The 18,228-nt window shown below is 37.2% G+C and overlaps 1 protein-coding gene and 1 long non-coding RNA gene across 3 annotated transcripts in view; one reads left to right on the top strand and one right to left on the bottom strand.

Annotated features, from left to right (window-relative positions):
- Nucleotides 1–28: 28 nt before the first annotated feature.
- The window catches only part of LOC138701434 (uncharacterized), a 42,085-nt gene continuing 23,885 nt past the window's right edge, over nucleotides 29–18,228 (top strand). The window contains exon 1 of the long non-coding RNA XR_011332561.1: nucleotides 29–342. This is a non-coding gene — a long non-coding RNA (uncharacterized lncRNA). The remainder of the gene's footprint in view (nucleotides 343–18,228) is intronic.
- Nucleotides 2,735–18,228, bottom strand: part of LOC138701432 (oocyte zinc finger protein XlCOF22-like) — a 106,290-nt gene continuing 90,796 nt past the window's right edge. The window contains exons 7-9 of one of the 2 annotated variants that reach the window (XM_069828308.1): nucleotides 16,986–17,096; nucleotides 12,863–12,946; nucleotides 2,735–7,835 (exon numbers count right to left, since the gene is read on the bottom strand). In XM_069828308.1, coding sequence (XP_069684409.1) covers nucleotides 12,866–12,946; nucleotides 16,986–17,096 — 192 coding nt within the window. In that variant the 3' untranslated portion in view covers nucleotides 2,735–7,835; nucleotides 12,863–12,865. The remainder of the gene's footprint in view (nucleotides 7,836–12,862; nucleotides 12,947–16,985; nucleotides 17,097–18,228) is intronic. The other variant, XM_069828310.1, reaches the window with a different exon arrangement.

The raw sequence follows: 18,228 nt of genomic DNA on the forward strand, positions 1-18,228 counted from the left end.
AACCAATCCGAGTCAACACGAAAACTGCCGAAGTTGACCGGGACTAAAGCGTGTCATGTAGCGAGCAGGCGACGTACTTTACACGTGTTTGGCGCTCAGGCGTTACCAGTATTTCGCGTTATTGTTATACATAATGGAAGGAAAGTATACATGTGCATATTGTGATCGTGCGTTCACCACAAATTCGAATTTATTGAAACACAAAAGAAATGTACATGGCGTTCAGTCTCAGCTAAGGAAGAGGGACTTTAAGTGTGAAGCATGTGACAAGCAATTCACAACAGCCACGAATCTCAAGAAGCATGTTAGGAAGTTTCACCAGGCAACTCATTCCTGTGAAACGTAAGTTTTTACAACATTATTTCAGGCAGGGGTAGACAGAAATATTACATTTTTGAAGTAACTGATTGGCTGAGGCCCAGTGTTGCCAACATGGTATCACTGAATTCCACTAGACGGAACCATTGAGCGCTTTATAAAGTTGAGACTACTGGACGGACCAAATATCAGGTATTTTCGAGCGAAAAAATTTAGATTTTCATAAAATAAAGTAATTAAATAGTTATAATTATCACATGTTTTCATTCAGTCATAGTGTTCTGCCCAAGTGCAGGTCTTTCATTGCAAACCCAGCATTCTCCTGTCTTTCCTATTTTCTGCCTTCCTCATTGTCTCTGCATATGATCCATTATCATAATGTCGTCTATCATCTGATATCTTCTTCTGCCACGAACTCTTCTCCTATTCACAATTCCTTCCACTACATCCTTCAGTAGGCAGTTTCTTCTCAACCAGTGACCCAGCCAATTCCTTTTCCTCTTTCTGATCAGTTTCAGCATCATTCTTTCTTCATTCACATTTTCCAACACAGCTTCGTTTCTTACTCTATCCATTTCACATGCTCCATTCTTCTCCATATCCACATTTCAAATACTTCTATTCGCTTCATTTCATCGTAATGTCCACGTTTCTGCCCCATACAATGCTACACTCCACACAAAGCATTCACTAGTCTCTTAGTTTATTCTCCAGAGGTCTGTATAAGATGCTCCTTTTCTATTAAAAGCTTCATTTGCCATTGCTATTCTCCTTTTGATTTCTTGGCAGCAGCTCATGTTACTGCTTATAGAACATTCCAAGTATTTGAAACTGTCCACTTGCTTTACTGCCTCATTTAGAATTCGCAAGTTTACCTTCTTTACTTTTCTTCCTATGACCATGGTCTTCTTCCTGTTGGCATTTATCTTCATTCTATACTGCTCACAGCTGTCATTTAGCTCCAGTAGCATATCCCTTAGTATCATCTCCTTTTCTGTTAACAACGCCATATCATCAGCAGATCTTACACACTTTATTCTTCCTCCTTCTACTATCACTCCTTCCATGTTCTGAAAACAGTTCTTCACTAAATCCTCCAAGTAGATGTTGAACAGGGTAGGTGATAAAGGGGTTGTACTCCTCTCCCCATTTCACTTCCTTCTGACATTTCTTCACCTGTCCTGACTTTGACTCATTGTTAGACTGACCAGAATTTTTATGGTCCAGCAGGGGACATTGGCAATTTCAAGAAAAATCACAAATGCTTACTTAGTCACTCTCCATTAAAACATTGCAGAAAATACATGTAACAGTAGATACAATGATAGACCTTTGCACACTAAATTTATAGAGCAGGCTTGGAAAAATGAGCGACAATTGTGGCGTTACATCACTCACCCCTTCCTTCTATCCCCGTGTCATTAACTTAGTAGGGGAGGGGATTTGTATTCAGTGTCTGCCTTCTGTGATTGCATATGGGCCACAGATACATCATTCAACGCCGGTGAACTGTGGACAGGGAACCAACGCTTTCCCCATGCTTTCCACCCCTCTCTCGCCAGTTCTGTATCCCTGTTATAGAGTATCTTAACCTTTTTTTTTAATTAAATGCATAAATATACCTAACTGTTAAACATAATTGTAGCTGCTAAGAATTCAACTTCAGTACTGATGCAGGCATGGAAGTCTTTTACATAGTATTGTACACATTGATATCTGATACACACATTTTATAAGTATTTGTCTGAAGAATGTATCTTTTTAAGGTTCTGTTCATTCCCATACAGCTTCACACTAAGTTCTTCACATGAGAAATGAAAGTTTGTTTTCATTTGTAAAAAAGCTTTAACTGTTCCATTTTTTATTCTTGACTTTTCATCAGTCCAGATTGAGTTCATTGTGGAGAAAAATCTTTCAACTGATGAATTACTGACTGAAGACACATGATTAATGACACTATTTTGAGAAGATTTTGAAATGGAATGGATTTTTTTTTATGTTGAAAAACATCATACCACTTTTCACCCATTGGTTTGTCACAAAATTTCTCATTTTTTGAACTACTTAAAAATGGATGCTGCGGCAGTTCTAACGCTTCCGTGAAGAATGCAGAATATCTTATACTGTGCTCGCTGATTCTTCTGTCTGATACTGAGAACCGTTCAGAAATGGCCTTGAATCGTAGCAGTTTCAGTAAAATGTTACTGAAACAAAATCAAAGGTTCTAGGGACAAAATTAATTTCCAGGGGCAAAAACGGGGACAGTAACTCAAAACCGGGGACGTCTGGTCAGTCTACTTGTTGTTTCATATAAATGTTACTGAAAAGCCTCTTCTCTTACCAAGCCATGCCAATTTTCTTTAGGATCCCCATCAGTTTATTCCAATCCACTCTATCAGACGACTTTTCTAGGTCCACAATCACATGTTTTAATACTGAATAACTGAAACTGATTTAAATAGAGATTTCCTCAGGTTCAATGTCTGAATCCTCAATGTTCAGCAGAAATGAAGAGGTACTATACATCTTTTTTTTTAAGATGGGACATGACATTAGCACTGCAATCGGAAAAACAACTGAATGTCACATAGCATGTAAGCCTGTTGCTATGGTAACAACTGTTGAGTTGCCAAAGTTACCGTTCCCACGTAGTGAATGCCCAGTAGCTCTCTTGGCGATATTTATTGTGCACACAATGTCAGCATTGATACATTTCATCTTTCTTTCTCTGTTGGTTTTTGTATTGTTTTTTTATCTTTGCGTCAATTATCAATTAATATTTTAAAGTCAGCCATCTAAAGTTAATTGCTAGCTCCCATAAGCTGACAGCATGGTAGTTCATATTGGCAACATAACATTGTAGTTCCAAGCTCAGTCGCTTAACTGTCTTGTCCCATCCTAAAAAAAAGCCAGGTATAACAGTGGCGGTAATATGTCTGCTATGTGAAGCACTCAGTGAGTCGCCACTTGATCCCTTCTTGTATGCAACCAGGGACCATACTTTACGTTTCACATCTATTGGCAATATGTAATATTTACAACTGCCCAATTTTCTTGATGAAGAAAATGCACTGGATGATGTAATGTGTTTTGGGTTTCCAATGTTTCCATAATATATGGATCACATGAGCCACGTCACCTCAGCAATAAAGGGAAAGAGTTGAGAGTGAAGGATGATAACCAGATCATATGTTCTTGCATGATGAAACATGCTTCAACTCGTCTCTGCATTACAACATATTATTACGTGCTTCCTCATCCTATTACTTTTTAAGCTTAATAAAAAGTCATCTATCTTTCCCTTTTTTTTATATTGTTTAATTCCTTCATAAAGTCATTTTTCTTAAGCGAAACTTATTCTAGTACACATCTGTTGAAGGTCCTAGATATTACATGATTTAATGTATGTACCAGTACTTCTTTCGTATTATACGAGGCGTGTTCTTAAAGTAAGTTCCGTTTTCAATTATAGCCGTCGCTTGCTGTAATCGTTATTTTGCGCGTGCGTGTTTTCTTTTTCAGTCCTCAGGCAAGCTGTGCATGCAGTTTCAGAGCTTCAGTCCGTGTGTATGGTTAGTTGTGATCAGTTGAAATGTTTTAAAGTGATCGAGCACCCCGCCAACTGTGAGATGCGGTCTGTTATCTGTTTCTTGAATGCGAGAAACAACAAACCAGCCGATATTCATCGTCAACTTTGTGAGGTGTATGGTGATGATGCCATTAGTGATGGAATGGTCAGGAGATGGCCACACACAGCTCGTGACACCCAAAATCTCATCCCGAAATTTGGCTGGGAACAAATTGACCATCCCCCCCTACAGCCCGGATTTGGCTCAGAGTGACTTTCATCTCTTCCTGCACCTCAAGAAGTTCCTCGGTGGTCAACATTTTGATGGCGACGATGAAGTGAAAACAGCAGCGTGGGAGTGGTTCGCATTGCAGGCGGGCGAATTCTACAATGAGGGGATAGAAAGACTTGTGCCACGACTCGATAAATGCCTCAATAATGGTGGCGATTGTGTTGAGAAGTAATTGAAGTGTGGGGAATAGAATGCAACAAAAATGGTTTGTAAATATCTTCCCGTTAACTTACTTTTGGAACATCCTTTTGGAACTTACTTTAAGAACACCCCTCGCAGCGCAAGAAATTAAACTGTAAAATGCTAATATAAACAGCAACACTATAAAAAATTTAATTATCATGAAAAGCATAAAACCTATATCTGAAAAAGTGTGTCTCATGTTCGTACACTTATTTTTTAACACATTAGATGTAAAAAAAAATACCTCAGAGCTGTAAGTAGAATTGGATCCAATGTGACAGGTAATTAAAATACATAAAATTTACATTAAAAAATGCAGCTCTTTGCTTGTTTAATTAAATATGAACTGAAACAAGCCAGAACTCATCATGAGGATGAGGCTGCATGTCGAGTTCTGCCCTGCCTATCCCAACCTCCCAACCATATTTAATTTATTTATTATTTAAAATAACTGATGTTAGGCTCTTTCACGGAAAACAGTATCAATAGCATCTTTATATTTTCATTTCATATCAGATATCTTTATTTGTGTTGACCAAAGTCGCCATTAAGATGTTAATATAGTGTAATTCCTAATGCATAATCATTGTAATTATATTATTGCAGTCATTAAAATTAACATTAAATTATGATTGACATTTCTTCCAATCTCAATTATGTTTTTCTTCCTTCGCTTCTTGCACTAATAAAATTTGAATAGTAATTTCCCATTCATTGATATTTGATTTTCCAAATACATTTATTATAAATTATTATAAAACAAAATTATATATTCTGTTACTTTGTTCAAATTCTTTACTCTAGTATTTAAAACAGTCTTCTTAAGCTCCAAGGTTGACAAAAAGAAATTTCTTCGTACTGTCACTTTTATCTCATCTTCTCTAGGTAAATAAAACTCATATCCATACTGTTTGATTGGATCCTCTCTCTGTGTAGTTTTCCTTCTCAGACTTGGTCGTAAGTTGCTTTTTCCCTTCCCATGAAACTATGGACCAAAATGTTGCGTTATTTTAATATTGCACTCGTAGTTACACTTTTTCAGAATCAATTACTTTAACGCTGTCACAGTTTAACTAAATGAAGTTAACAAAAATAAACAATGAATTTATTCAGAAAATTTTTAATAAAATAGATACGTACTTAAATTTACGTTTCCTATCAACAATTATGATTTCCAGTGCTGAAATTTTCTTCACTTGCACAGGCTTCAGAAGCTAATTTCATTAAACAATTTCTTTCATTCTCCAAGACTGATATATATCAATAAGCTTACTCTCAGACATATAAATGCGGTATTAGATCATTACCGGTACTCATTGTTATTAGAACATTCTAGCGCTAAAGCATCTGATTACACAGTAAGTACTATGTTTATGTGTATCATAGTCCTGGTTGTGTTTACGTAGCCAGTTTCACAGAAAAAATTTCTTCCCAATGCACATAGCCGGATTTGCTTATTCTCATATGCAAACAAGATCTTGCAAGAATCGCATTTTGAGGAATAATTCCAGAGACCATTCCACATTGGGTCAAAATGCAAATCTAATAGGACAGAATTAATAACTTGTCTTCTAGTCAACAGATTTTTATGAAACTTTCCACAGAAGTTACAGGTAGCATATAGTTTTTGTGTACAAACACTGTTTACGATTGTATCAGGGAAACTATCCTTTTATAGAGGATGTATTTAGACCAAATTAATAATTTTTCTCCTATATAACAGGTTTTTATGAAATTTTGTGAAGAAGTTACAGGCAGCATATATTTCCGTATACAAAGTCTTAATTACGTTTGTATGAGAAACTACCCTTTCATAGAGAGTGCAATTAGCCAAAATTAATAACTTCTCTCCAAACAGATTTTTATGAAACTTTGTACAGAAGTTATAGGTAACATATACTTGTCTGTACATGAACAGTGATTATGATTGCAGAAGAGGAACATCTCCTTCATAGGGGCCCATTTAAACAAACGATTACAAACTAAAATACAATCTAAATAATTTGACATTAATGGACTTGATTTTTGGAGCATGGCTAACCTTCCCAAACTTTTTTCTAATTTCTGGACTTCGGTGGGATTAGATAAAAGCAATCTTCCTTAGATTGGCCATTATCACTGTTAAGGAGTCTTTTTCAATTCTAAGAAATCATGTTTATGAATTTAAAAATACTGTGTTTTATTTGAGATTTGATTGAAGATTGTGAAAATTAGTGAAAATTGCAAACCTCATATTTTAATTTGTAACGAAACATTTTACATTCACTAAATGCAATTGTTTATAAAACTTTGCTTTTGTGGAAACCCTTTAATAGGGAAAGTTTGTAACAATAAACAATCCCATCTAACAAATTTTTATGAAATTTGTACACAAGTTAGAATCTGTACACAAATCACATTGCTATACATAAGCGCATGATCTGCCAGGGTACATGAATGCAGCATTTACCCCAAGGTCTCCCAACTCAAGAGAAACCAATATGCTTAAATACAGTAAAAACCTGTGTGTGTTGCAGATCGTGAGAAAAATTTCTCTCAGCCTGAGCATTTCAAAAGTTTCTCGCTAGAGTGCTTACGTACATGGACTGTGAGTGATCCGGATTGTGTAAAACATTTCCCACTCACAGCACTTGAATGGCTTTATACCCGTGTGCGTTCGCAAATGAACTGAAAGTACTCCAGAGCGTGAATAACATTTGCCACAGATTTCGCATTTGAAAGGCTTCTCGCCAGTATGCGTGCGAGCATGAATTCTCAGGACTCCAAGACGTGAGAAATACTTCCCACAAACAGAGCATATGAATGGCTTCTCGCCAGTGTGCGTACGTGTATGTTCCTTTAGATGACCAGAGTGTGAGAAACATTTCCCGCAGACAGAACACTCGAACGGTTTTTCTCCAGAGTGCGCCCGTGCATGGGCAGAGAGTGTTGCAGACTGTACAAAATATTTACCACACACTTCGCACTTGAATGGCTTTATTCCAGAGTGCGTACGTAAATGATCAGAGAGCGTTCCGGAATGAGAATATTTGCCACATATATCACATTTGAACGGTTTCTCGCCAGAGTGAATGCGAGCATGGGTTATTAGTGAACCAGAATGGGAGAAACATTTCCCACAGATTTCGCATTTGAATGGCTTCTCGGCCGTGTGTGTACGCTTGTGATCTTTTAGATGTCCTGGTTGTAAGAAACATTTACCACAACTATCGCATTTGAATGTTCGTTTGGCATTGTGTGCGAATATGCATTTTGTGACTCCTAAGACTCTGTAACAATGTGCCACAAATATTACACTTAAAGCAAGTTCTGTCTGTTTGACTAAGAGACTGTGATTGCAAGTTGTTCTTTCTTCCAGTCAAATGGTCGTCATTGTGACTTCCACGTCCACTGACAGGATTCTCTAAGGAGACACAAATTTCATTTCTGGTGCACTTGAGCTGTGGCGTTTCATTGCTGTCATTGCTCGAAGTGCTGTAATCAAAACATCTCATTAGTCAATCTCCAGACAATCAGAATAGCAATCAAATCAATAGTGCTAATTTTGTTAAATCCACTGGTGTTCCGAGTTGAAGTACCTATTATACTAAGAAGTAGAGAAATCCGTTATACCGCACCTCAGAATATCATGGGTGCAATCATGTCTCACAAATATTTAAGAAGTTTATGTAGACTGTGATATACAGTATCTTTATATTCCTGAATTCGAGCAGTCCAGTTGTTTTTTCCGACCTCTAGTACTATGTTTTTTACAATTACCAAATGGAATGTGAATACCATTATTTTTAAACTGTGAACAACAGCAGTTAGGTCTACTGTAACCTTGTGTATTACTGTGTATAAGTTGGAAACGGTGTCATTGTGTGTTCTTAACCTCGTTATTGGGTCTAACGCCGAAGTGTGTTACCTGTTTGTTTATTGGTAAGTGATACTGGATCTGCTGTAGAGATGCATCAGTGAAAGAAGCATTACTGTGATATTACCCAATGAGACCAGGTAAGCATAGCAGATGTACTCACTTTAGAGGTTTCAATCCGACAGTACAGTATCTTTCAGTTGAACAGTAACTATGGCTGCAAGTAGTAAATATGAAGTTCCAGAAAATACAAGTGAAGTGATGGCATGCATGGAATGTGAGACAGTGAACAGGTGCATCTATTACACGTTGGCACCATTAAACAATAAGCTTTAAAGGAAAGCTGTTCACAACTGATTCCACTGACCAAATAAAGTGAGTTTTTAAAGAAGACGTACAATATGAGTATTATACAGTAATGATATTAGATTACATTAGTAAATAAAATAATAAGTGCAGTTCATACTTGTTACACTCAACCATTAAAAGTACAATATTTTTGCTCCATAAGAATGTTATAACACAGTGTAGAGTCTGTCCCCGAACTTCCACTTTGTAGCAGTGTTTCTCTGTATAGGATTAACATTTTTCGAACCATAGTTTAACCTGCAAAGTCAACTGTACATTATGAACACGATTACAATAATTGAGGACGTCACCCGAATAAGGGCGTATAGAGCAAAATGTAGTTCTGATATAAACTAATTTCAATGCTTGTCAGCTGTCAGGTTCATCACAGTTGTGTTGCAGAAGTTTTTCTTCAATGTTAAATTATCTATTTTCAATACAACTATGATGAACCTGACAGCTGATAAACATTGAATTTAGTTTATATCAGAACTACATTTTGCTACGCCCTTTTTCGGGTGACGTCCTCAATTGATACATTAATAACCTGTCAAGAAGCCATTCAAGAAATAGAACTTCATGGATTATCAGATGCAAGCAAGGCAGCATATGGAAGTTCTCTCTACTTACGGACTACTGACAAAAAGGAATAATAGAACTGGATGAAATGTCAGTGATCTTCATTAGACAATCACAATTAGAAATCTACAAGCAAGAAATATAAGCTTTAACTACAAACGGCAAAAGTTAGTTCTTTAAAGACTTTAAACCCATACCTGCAGAAAAGACAATGTCTCAGGGTGGGCAGTATTATTATTTCAAGATCATTCATACACACAGGCATAAATTATTGTGGACCGTTTCTCATCAAACAAGGTTCGGTGAAGAGCAAGACTAAGGTATGCATTATTTGTTTGTTTAGCAACGAAGGCTGTACACATAGAAATAGTGACAGATTTGACATAAAAAGCATTTATAGCAGCATTAAGATTTACAGCTGGACGAGACTTATATATTGCAATTTGTAGTAATAGTGGAAAAAGGTTTTTTTGAGCAAGCAGAGAGATAAGAGAACTTCTTACTTCGTCTGACAACAGAGAAGAAATTCAAGACTTTACTGCAGAACAGGGTATAGAATTTCATTTCATCCCTCAAAATTTCCCTCACGTGAGTGGTTTATGGGAAACTGGGATAAGGTCATTGAAATTTCATTTTAAGAGAGTAGTTGGAAATGCATGTTTAACTTATGAAGAATTACATACAAGTAATGTGTCAGACCGAAGTATGTCTAAACTCTCATCCTCTTATCACACTTTCCAATGATCCATATGGCCTTGATCTATTGGCTTCTGGTCACTTTCTTATTGGTACTTCCTTACGCCACCTGATGTAAATGTAATAAACCTAAAACATAATTACTGGTTTAGATGGAATCATGTTCAACTGATGACTCAGCAAATATAGAAAAAATGGTCACTGGAGTACTTGAACCAGTTGTAGAAAAGGAAAAAATGGTATGGAGAGTAGCTCAACCTCATCAAGGGATCAGGAGTTCTCATCAAAGAAGATAATCTTCTCCCACTACTGTGGAGAAAGGGACTAGTTACAGAAGTGGATATGAGAAGGAGAATCTAGTCAGAGTGGTGACAATCAAAACTGAACGTGGGACTTACAAAAGACATATACAAAAGTTGTGTTTGTTACCAAACTTGAACAATATTTGAATTACGTTTTGTGTTAGCATATTGGACAATATTTTTCAAGATGAACATTATTACGTTCATAGATTTTGTAATTAATATTCATTAATTAGATGGGCGGCATGTTTAGGATACTGAATAGTATTTATGTAGAATGTTGGCAATACTGTTTGTGAGTGAGATTTGTATTAAACAAGTTGGAAAAATGTAGTGTAGGTGGGACAGCCATTGCTAATGGTTAGATTTACAATGAATGAATGAATAGCCGATTTGTCCTTGAAGGACTAAGGCCTCCTCTTGCGAGGGGTAACTTGGCAAGACTCATGCGAGGAGCTAGTCCGCATAAGTGATTAGGTTCGTTGGGATTCGCTCAATTCTAGGCAGTCACTGGATCTCTTCCAGACTTCACCTCTTTATTCCTCTTTCACTTCTTTGTGATCGAGCACTGTGTGATCATGTTCGTCACTCCGCACTTCGCACACTTCTTTCCGGTCGGACACTAAATGATCGTGTTTAGCACTTCCTACCATATGCTTCAGATGTCTCTCCAGCTGATGTGGTCTCGTGCAGTTCTGGTCCAGTGTGCTCCTGCTTCCTCCTTGCAGATGTCGTCCCATCTTGTTCCTGATCTGCCTCGTCGTCTCTTGCCATGCAGAGGTCCACATTGTAGAAATGTACGCCCATCTGGTGTTCTGGAGCCTCGCCATATGGCTTCCCCATTTCCATTTTAAGTTGGTACATCTTTCAATTTGGTTATTTCCCTTATCCTGTTGTTTGGTACTTTGTCTTTAAGGGGTAATCCTAACACTTTCCTCTCCATCTTTCTTTCACAGACCGAATGCGTTTCTTTTGTATTTTCGTCAAGTTCCAAGTTTCGGATCTGTATAGTAGTGATGGGAAAATGCAGGAGTCTAGTGTTTTGATCTTGATTTTTCGGCTTAGTTTTTTGTCTAACAGAACGAATTTTAGAGCCCAGAAAGCTTTCCATGCTATCGTTACTCTGGTTTTAGTTCTTTGGTCAAGTTATTCTCTATTCTTACCAGATGTCCTAGGTATATGTATTCTTGTACATACTGTAGTACTTTGGAGTCAATTGTGATTGGTATGTCTTGGCTATTTGTCATTACTTGAGTCTTATTCATGTTCATTGATAGGTCGGCTTTTTTGCTGCTGTTGTTTAGTTCTTGGATCAAATCTTGTAGCTCACTTGCCTTACTGGCAAATAGTACCACGTCATCAGCAAACCTTAAGTTTGTGAGCCTATATCCATTAATTGTGATTCCGTATTTCTTTCCCTAGTTCAGTTCTCGGAATATATCTTGTAAATAACTTTGGGAAGATTGGGTCTCCTTGCTGCACTCCCCTCTCGATTTTACATTTTTGTTCCTCAAGTTCTGCGACTACTTTGGCGTGTGAATTGCTGCAGAGTTTAGCGAGTATCTGGGTATATTTTGGTTCGACTCCTTGTCTTTCTATTGTCTGAATTACACTTGTGTGTTCTACTGCATCAAAGGCCTTTGTGTAGTCTATGAATGCTAGGTAAAGGAGTAGGTTCAATTCCTCTGATTTTTCAATGATTTGTTTCACTGACTGTAGATGGTCTACCGTACTGTAGCCTGCATGGAAGCCTGCTTAATCGGGCATGCTACAGTCCTTGTTATTCTTCACGTGATTATTTTCGAGAAAAGTTTGTATAGATTTGACATTAGACTGATGGGTCTCTAATTGTTCAGATCGTCCTTGGTGCCTTTTTTATGTAGAAGTATGATTTTGCTTATTTTTCCATTGTTCTGGCAGTTCCTGGGATTGAAGGATTTTTTTTAAGTTGTTGTGAGCGGTTTCAATAGGTGAGTTATCCCCTTCTTCAGATGTTCTTTCTATATGCGGTCTTCGCTTGGTATTTTACCGTTCTTGAGTTCTTCGATGGCTGCTCTCACTTGACTTTGTAGAATTGGAGGAACTTCCCTGTCATCGGTGTTTATTGGCTGGTTGTTGGTGGTATGCATGGGGTTTTGTATAGAGTTTGTGTATAAGGATCGGAGATTTACAATACAGTCTATTTATCTTTTAGTCTGATAGCCTTTTTTTTTTTATAGAGTTACCAGGGAGGGGCATCCATACCCACAGTGAAAGACCTGGCCTTGGGCATAAAACAATGAATGAATGATGAATTCTAAGTGCAATACAACAGAAATAAAATCTCTGAAGTGCGCTACTATCAACAACAATGTCACAAACCGAATTCAGTCTCTATGTAATGTCAATTTTTCCCCCATTATATGGGAGTAAAGAAGGGTTTAGATTACTCAAAACAATGGAACATATCTTATAAAAATTCAATATTGGCAAACTCTTGAAAGCCAGTGTCAAGGTTTATTTGTTACATAAATGTTATGCACTCCACAATAGTTCTGCATGTATCTATTCCTACACTAATGCTCCCACAGCCACCTGTGAAGCAGTACTCGACAAATGATGGCGAGATCATACTTTCTTCCTGTACAGTACAATAATATGTAACAATGCATGTTCTACACCACTGTTCACTTCAACTAGCAAAGTGAAGCACTAACTGAACACTTCAATAATACACTCACCTCTCAGTCAAGTTCTTGATAATCCTCTTTCATTACCTCCACCTTCACCTCCTCTTTTACTATATCCATGTCAAATGCCTCTTCCTGAAATTTACAAATATAACAGAGAAGCTAGATACAAGCATACTGAAATGCAATGTTAACTATTTTAAAGTAATGAACTATAATATCAACTAGCAAAATTGTCGTTATGTAAAAAAAAAAAAACGCACCCAACTGCATTGTGCACACATACGAGCTACAGATTTACTCTCTCTTATATTGGAAATATGAGCATAATATATAATGTTAATGTTTAAGTTGTAGAGTGCATCTGATATTGGAATTACTGTGAATGAAGAGCTAAAAGAGACAGGGCAGATATTAACAACTTCACACTAGATAAAATTATCAAATAAGTTGAGTGCTGCAAGTTTGCTTCTGAGCATTACAGCAAACTCTTCTAGTTTAAAGATGCCATGGATTTGAAAAATTGAGAAACTTTGAATATAGTAAGTAAATGTATATAATTACAGTATTAGTGAATTTTATCATTTCTGCTCAGTGAGAAAAAAAAATAGAAAAAAGTAAAAGAAAGAAAGGAAGGAAGAAAAGAAAATACTTCACCCTATTTCATTCACACTGAATTATTTTTCATCGTGCATCAAAATGTCTTCCATGTAATAATACCCTCTTACAATAAGGAACATAAAATCTCTTCAAGTCCACAGTTAATCAGTCGATTGAAGAGTCCAGTAGTCCCTACCTATTCATATCTTCAAGTGCGCAACATTTATTTTGCCTCTTCATCCTAATTCTTCCCTATCAAACAACTGTGCTACATTCTTCAACTCTCACTCACTGAATTTTGTATCCTTTCTGAATCTGGCAGGTGACGTCAATTCCATGTCATTCTTCTTCAGATAAAAGAACCACTGTCATACCCAAATGTGTAGTTAATTTATCATTGTAGCCTACCTGAAAAGAATGCTCTTTTTCTCAAAATACATGCAAAGCAGAATAGCATATATTTTAGCATACACAATCTACTCCATAGAGGACCTGAAGGCAACTCACAGCCTAGTACCAACACTACAAAGCACTAGATTCCTGGAAGACAGGCGAGAGAAAGCAAAAGACATTAACTACAGATTCCTCAGCACCCCAGCGATGACAAACAGCAAATGGAAGGAAGTCAACTACAACACCTGCGCCATCTATACACAAGAGTAGCAGCCCATGGACTACATCACCAAATATGCCTAACCAAGGGATACCACAGCCCCATCGGATGTCAGTGCACCATAGTTGGAGGACCCTGCGATACATATCACATCATCAAATGCAAAGAAAGAACACTGACACTATCCCACTATGCAAACGATGCTAACTTTACTTAATTATACTTATGTACATAGTGTTTAATAGGGTGTATCGAAAAAACACTTTTCTTGAAAAATGAAGGTGGCTAGTGCGGAAAAGTTGCTATTTGTGGCAGAAAGAACGTAGAAAAAAAGAAAATAGTAATTCGACAATATCCTATGTCTCCGCATCAGCCCTAAAGTTTTGTGAGTTTAATGCTCTATGTCTGTTTTCAAATTCTGTTTCGTAGTGCAACTCTTCACCTATTTCTTTAAATTTACACTCAAAAATAACCCAGGACTCACTACGAGGAGGTGGTTGCACTTCCAGCCCCATCCCTCCACCCACCCTTAGTAGTATACCCCTGTGTCAAATATTGATTTACGCTGCATACTCAAACTTCGTTTCGAAGCATGGCATTTCTCAGCTATGCACACTAAATTATGTGAAGGGTTACTACAGCTCACATAAAAGCGGAGAATCCTATAAGCATCCTACGCTGCATACTCAGACTTCGTTTCGAAGCATGACATTTCTCAGCTATGCACACTAAATTATGTGAAGGGTTACTACAGCTCACATAAAAGCGGAGAATCCTATAAGCAGTCGTAAGTCATCGAGATTTAACAACTGGTCCTGGTTTCTTCCTTTCAAGCTCTAACGGACAATGGCCAGAATGAACGGCTTTGTAGATCCCCAGAAGATACTCCTTGTAGTAGGCCTACTAAGATCGGAGATCCGTTCCACATTAATTTTGTTGATCCAGGGTACTTCAATAACTTTGAAATTCGTCACGATTTTGTCTCACAATGGAGTAACTCTTCTCCGATATGTCCAGAACATGTTTCTGGACCTGTAGTGATACCAGCAAGATGTTTCATGAGATAGTGGAGTCGAAGTTCATTTGCATAGAGAAGACAAATTATTCGTAGGATGGCCTGCTGATTTCCTTTTCGATGCACACCATCGATCCGTTCTTCCTTCCTGTATTTGTAGGGGCTCCATCATAACCAAGTGCTGCTAAGGGCAATACATCTAATTTACTTGCCTTTAAAAATTGAAGCACGGCTTTTCAAATCTGATGTCCATGTCCAGAGGAAGGGGAGACATGTCGAATATACTTTGAATGTGGTTCTTCTAATATAGTTATAATTATGCTCCTCTCTTTTTCTCGGCGATATAGTCGGTTGTCCTTTTTCTCCTGTGTTAGTGCCTTGTCCTTTCGACCATCAAAATATATTGTTCCAATGAACTTATTATTAGGTGTTTCTTCTTTCTGAATTTTATCTCCAATCTTCATTTCCCTCGTGACCATCTATTATAAGACCCTTATTCCTAGTAGATATTATTCTCGCACTTGTAGCATAGCTGTCGCAATTAGAGCCACATCTCTCCTCGAGGTGCCTATCTGAAGGCTGCTGAAGATAACTTTGGTAGAGGCAAGCGAGCCTGAGCACCAGAAGGCTTCGATTCGAAGTCAGAATACACATTCCTTCACTGCTGTTCCGAGTGTTGCGAAGGCGAAGACTCAGAGCTTGTAAAGTTGATGTCTGTTTTTCTCTTCCTCAGAATTCAAGTCGCACTTCTTCAGATCGATGGCGAATGGGCCTCTACGCTTTTCTCTCTTCACTCTTAAATAGTGTCTTTGTCATCACAATGTCGATATTATCAATAATCATATTCCGTAATTTTTCTGATCCATTAGAAAGGATACTCCTATCAATGGAACTTTCCTACTTAACTCATATTCACAGAGACTTTCCGGGTCCGAGCACTTACAAGTGCATATATCAAACAATTTTCGACCTTTATTAATAAAAGCCTATTCATGCGCCCTTGAGGTTAGCCCACTTCATTAGTGCGATTTCAGAATATTCTGATATTTACTATGATACTACAGTATTTCATCTTTTCCACTACTCTACGATTGCTGATGGTAGGAAGGCTTGCTGTTTTTCAAACCTCGATAAGTCTGTCGGCAGTAACATGAGCGGTGTCTTTTACTAAAAGGTGTTTTCCACCTAGTTCGTTTGTCTTTAACTGTCTGATCCAAAGAAAATGTGTTATCACATCTTTATAGGTTGGAAGTTGCAACTCTCTTATCGGTCCTGGTATATCGAACAAAGAACTCAGCAGTACGGCGAGTACGGAATTATTTTTTCCACTCATGACAGCACGATGCATAAGAACTATTGCATGTACTACTAAACCACTGATATGATACACGATTTCACAGGAATAACAGTGACACAAACCTGGCCAGCGTAGCCTACGAAATACGACTGCTGGGCAGATTCTACCCTGACTGCCAACATCCCTCTTTTCTCTCACTCCACAAGAAAATACTGGTGCAAGATACTTCTCTTCTTGTACTATCTTCGCTAACTTTTAAAAGATCTGGTTAACGAGGGGTAGCTGTATAGGTATGCAGACTGTCGTTATAATTTTTACAAGAATGCGTTATAAATTCGAATATTCAGTATTGATGCAGAGACACAAGATATTGATTAAATTTAATTTTCTTTCTCCTGCAGTCTTTCTGCCATAAGTCGCAACTTTTCCGCACTAGCCACCTTCATTTTTCAAAAAAAAAATTTTTTTTTCGATACACCCTAGTGTTTAATAAATATATTATTTATAATGTATGATTGTAGTATTCGAAGCATAATCATGCACTATAAATCACTATGAGAGAAGTTCTAAGGGAGTTTTCTGTGGCAAAACAAAACACTGCCCAATATAAAAAAAGTTCATATCACAAGAACTGTCACATTCCACTCACCTCAGACTCACACTTCACGACAGGAAACGCAATGGACAATGTAGGTTCTTGACTTTTCATTTCCCATTTGAGTTTATAGATGGAGTCCGCACTCTCCACTCGTGTCACTTGCTGTGAAAACATAACAATCATACATTTATAATTCATTATTATTTGTAATAAAATGAAACCATTTGTCACAGTCCCTAACTTGGCTTCTACAGTACGTTACTCCGGGTAACAGTTATGACTTTCAGAGCTTTGTGAACAAAATATTTATATTACACTCCCTTCTATAGAACATTCCTGAAGGTAGATAATGTCAAAGACATTTGACTATATAATTTACGATTTAAATTGAAAAACTCCTCAGGAAAACGATATAACATAAATTAATGAAATGTGTGACTTAGGTGGAAAAAGTAATTTTGAAGCATTCATTTACAACAGTAAATTATTGCATCCAATATCTGAATAAACTTGTATACTTGATTAGTCAAATGGCTCTGCTAGTACATATAGGCCTAAGGAATATGCCCCTGATATTATTTTCCTTTCTCCTTAAACGTGTATTATAAATTTGTTGGTTACACCCTCATTCCAGGAAGGTCTTCAATTTGTCATATTTTCACTCCCTGAGAAGCCAGTAGCGTAGCTCAGACGACAGTACATTTGCTGATCTGGACCTACACTTAGGTTTGGTGTAGATATCTGCTTGGACTGATTACCTGGTTGGGTTTTTCCGAGGTTCTCCCCAACTGCAAGGCAAATGTTAGGTATTCACATGGTGAATACTCGGTCTTATCTTGTCAAATATCATCTCGCTATCATCAATTCCATCAACAGTAAATAATCTAGTAGCTGATACAGCGTCATTAAATAATTTACTAAAATATTTCCTGACATCTGAGTCATGCGATCATATCTTTCTCAGCTACATATTTGAATGGGGATTTGTTCATTTGTATGCTGTAGTAGAGGTACATTATCGAAAATTCCGGATTAACTTACATTACTAAAAGAACAATGGAAAACTGCATTAAAACTCCGTTTATAGCAACAAAACACGTCTATTATATACATATATATAACATATCATAAAAATTGTAAAAATAGAATTCAATACACACGAGATAATTATGATGATGTGGTCAATGGACCTGGTCCTGTATTGCTCGAAACACTTGGTACCGGTACAGAAAATGATTTAAAATATTGCCTGTAAAGCTGAACAGAAACTACTGCAGTGGTGTCACTGACAATA

This window comes from Periplaneta americana, chromosome 6 (assembly GCF_040183065.1).
Source record: "Periplaneta americana isolate PAMFEO1 chromosome 6, P.americana_PAMFEO1_priV1, whole genome shotgun sequence".
NCBI classification, from domain to species: Eukaryota; Metazoa; Arthropoda; class Insecta; order Blattodea; family Blattidae; genus Periplaneta; species Periplaneta americana.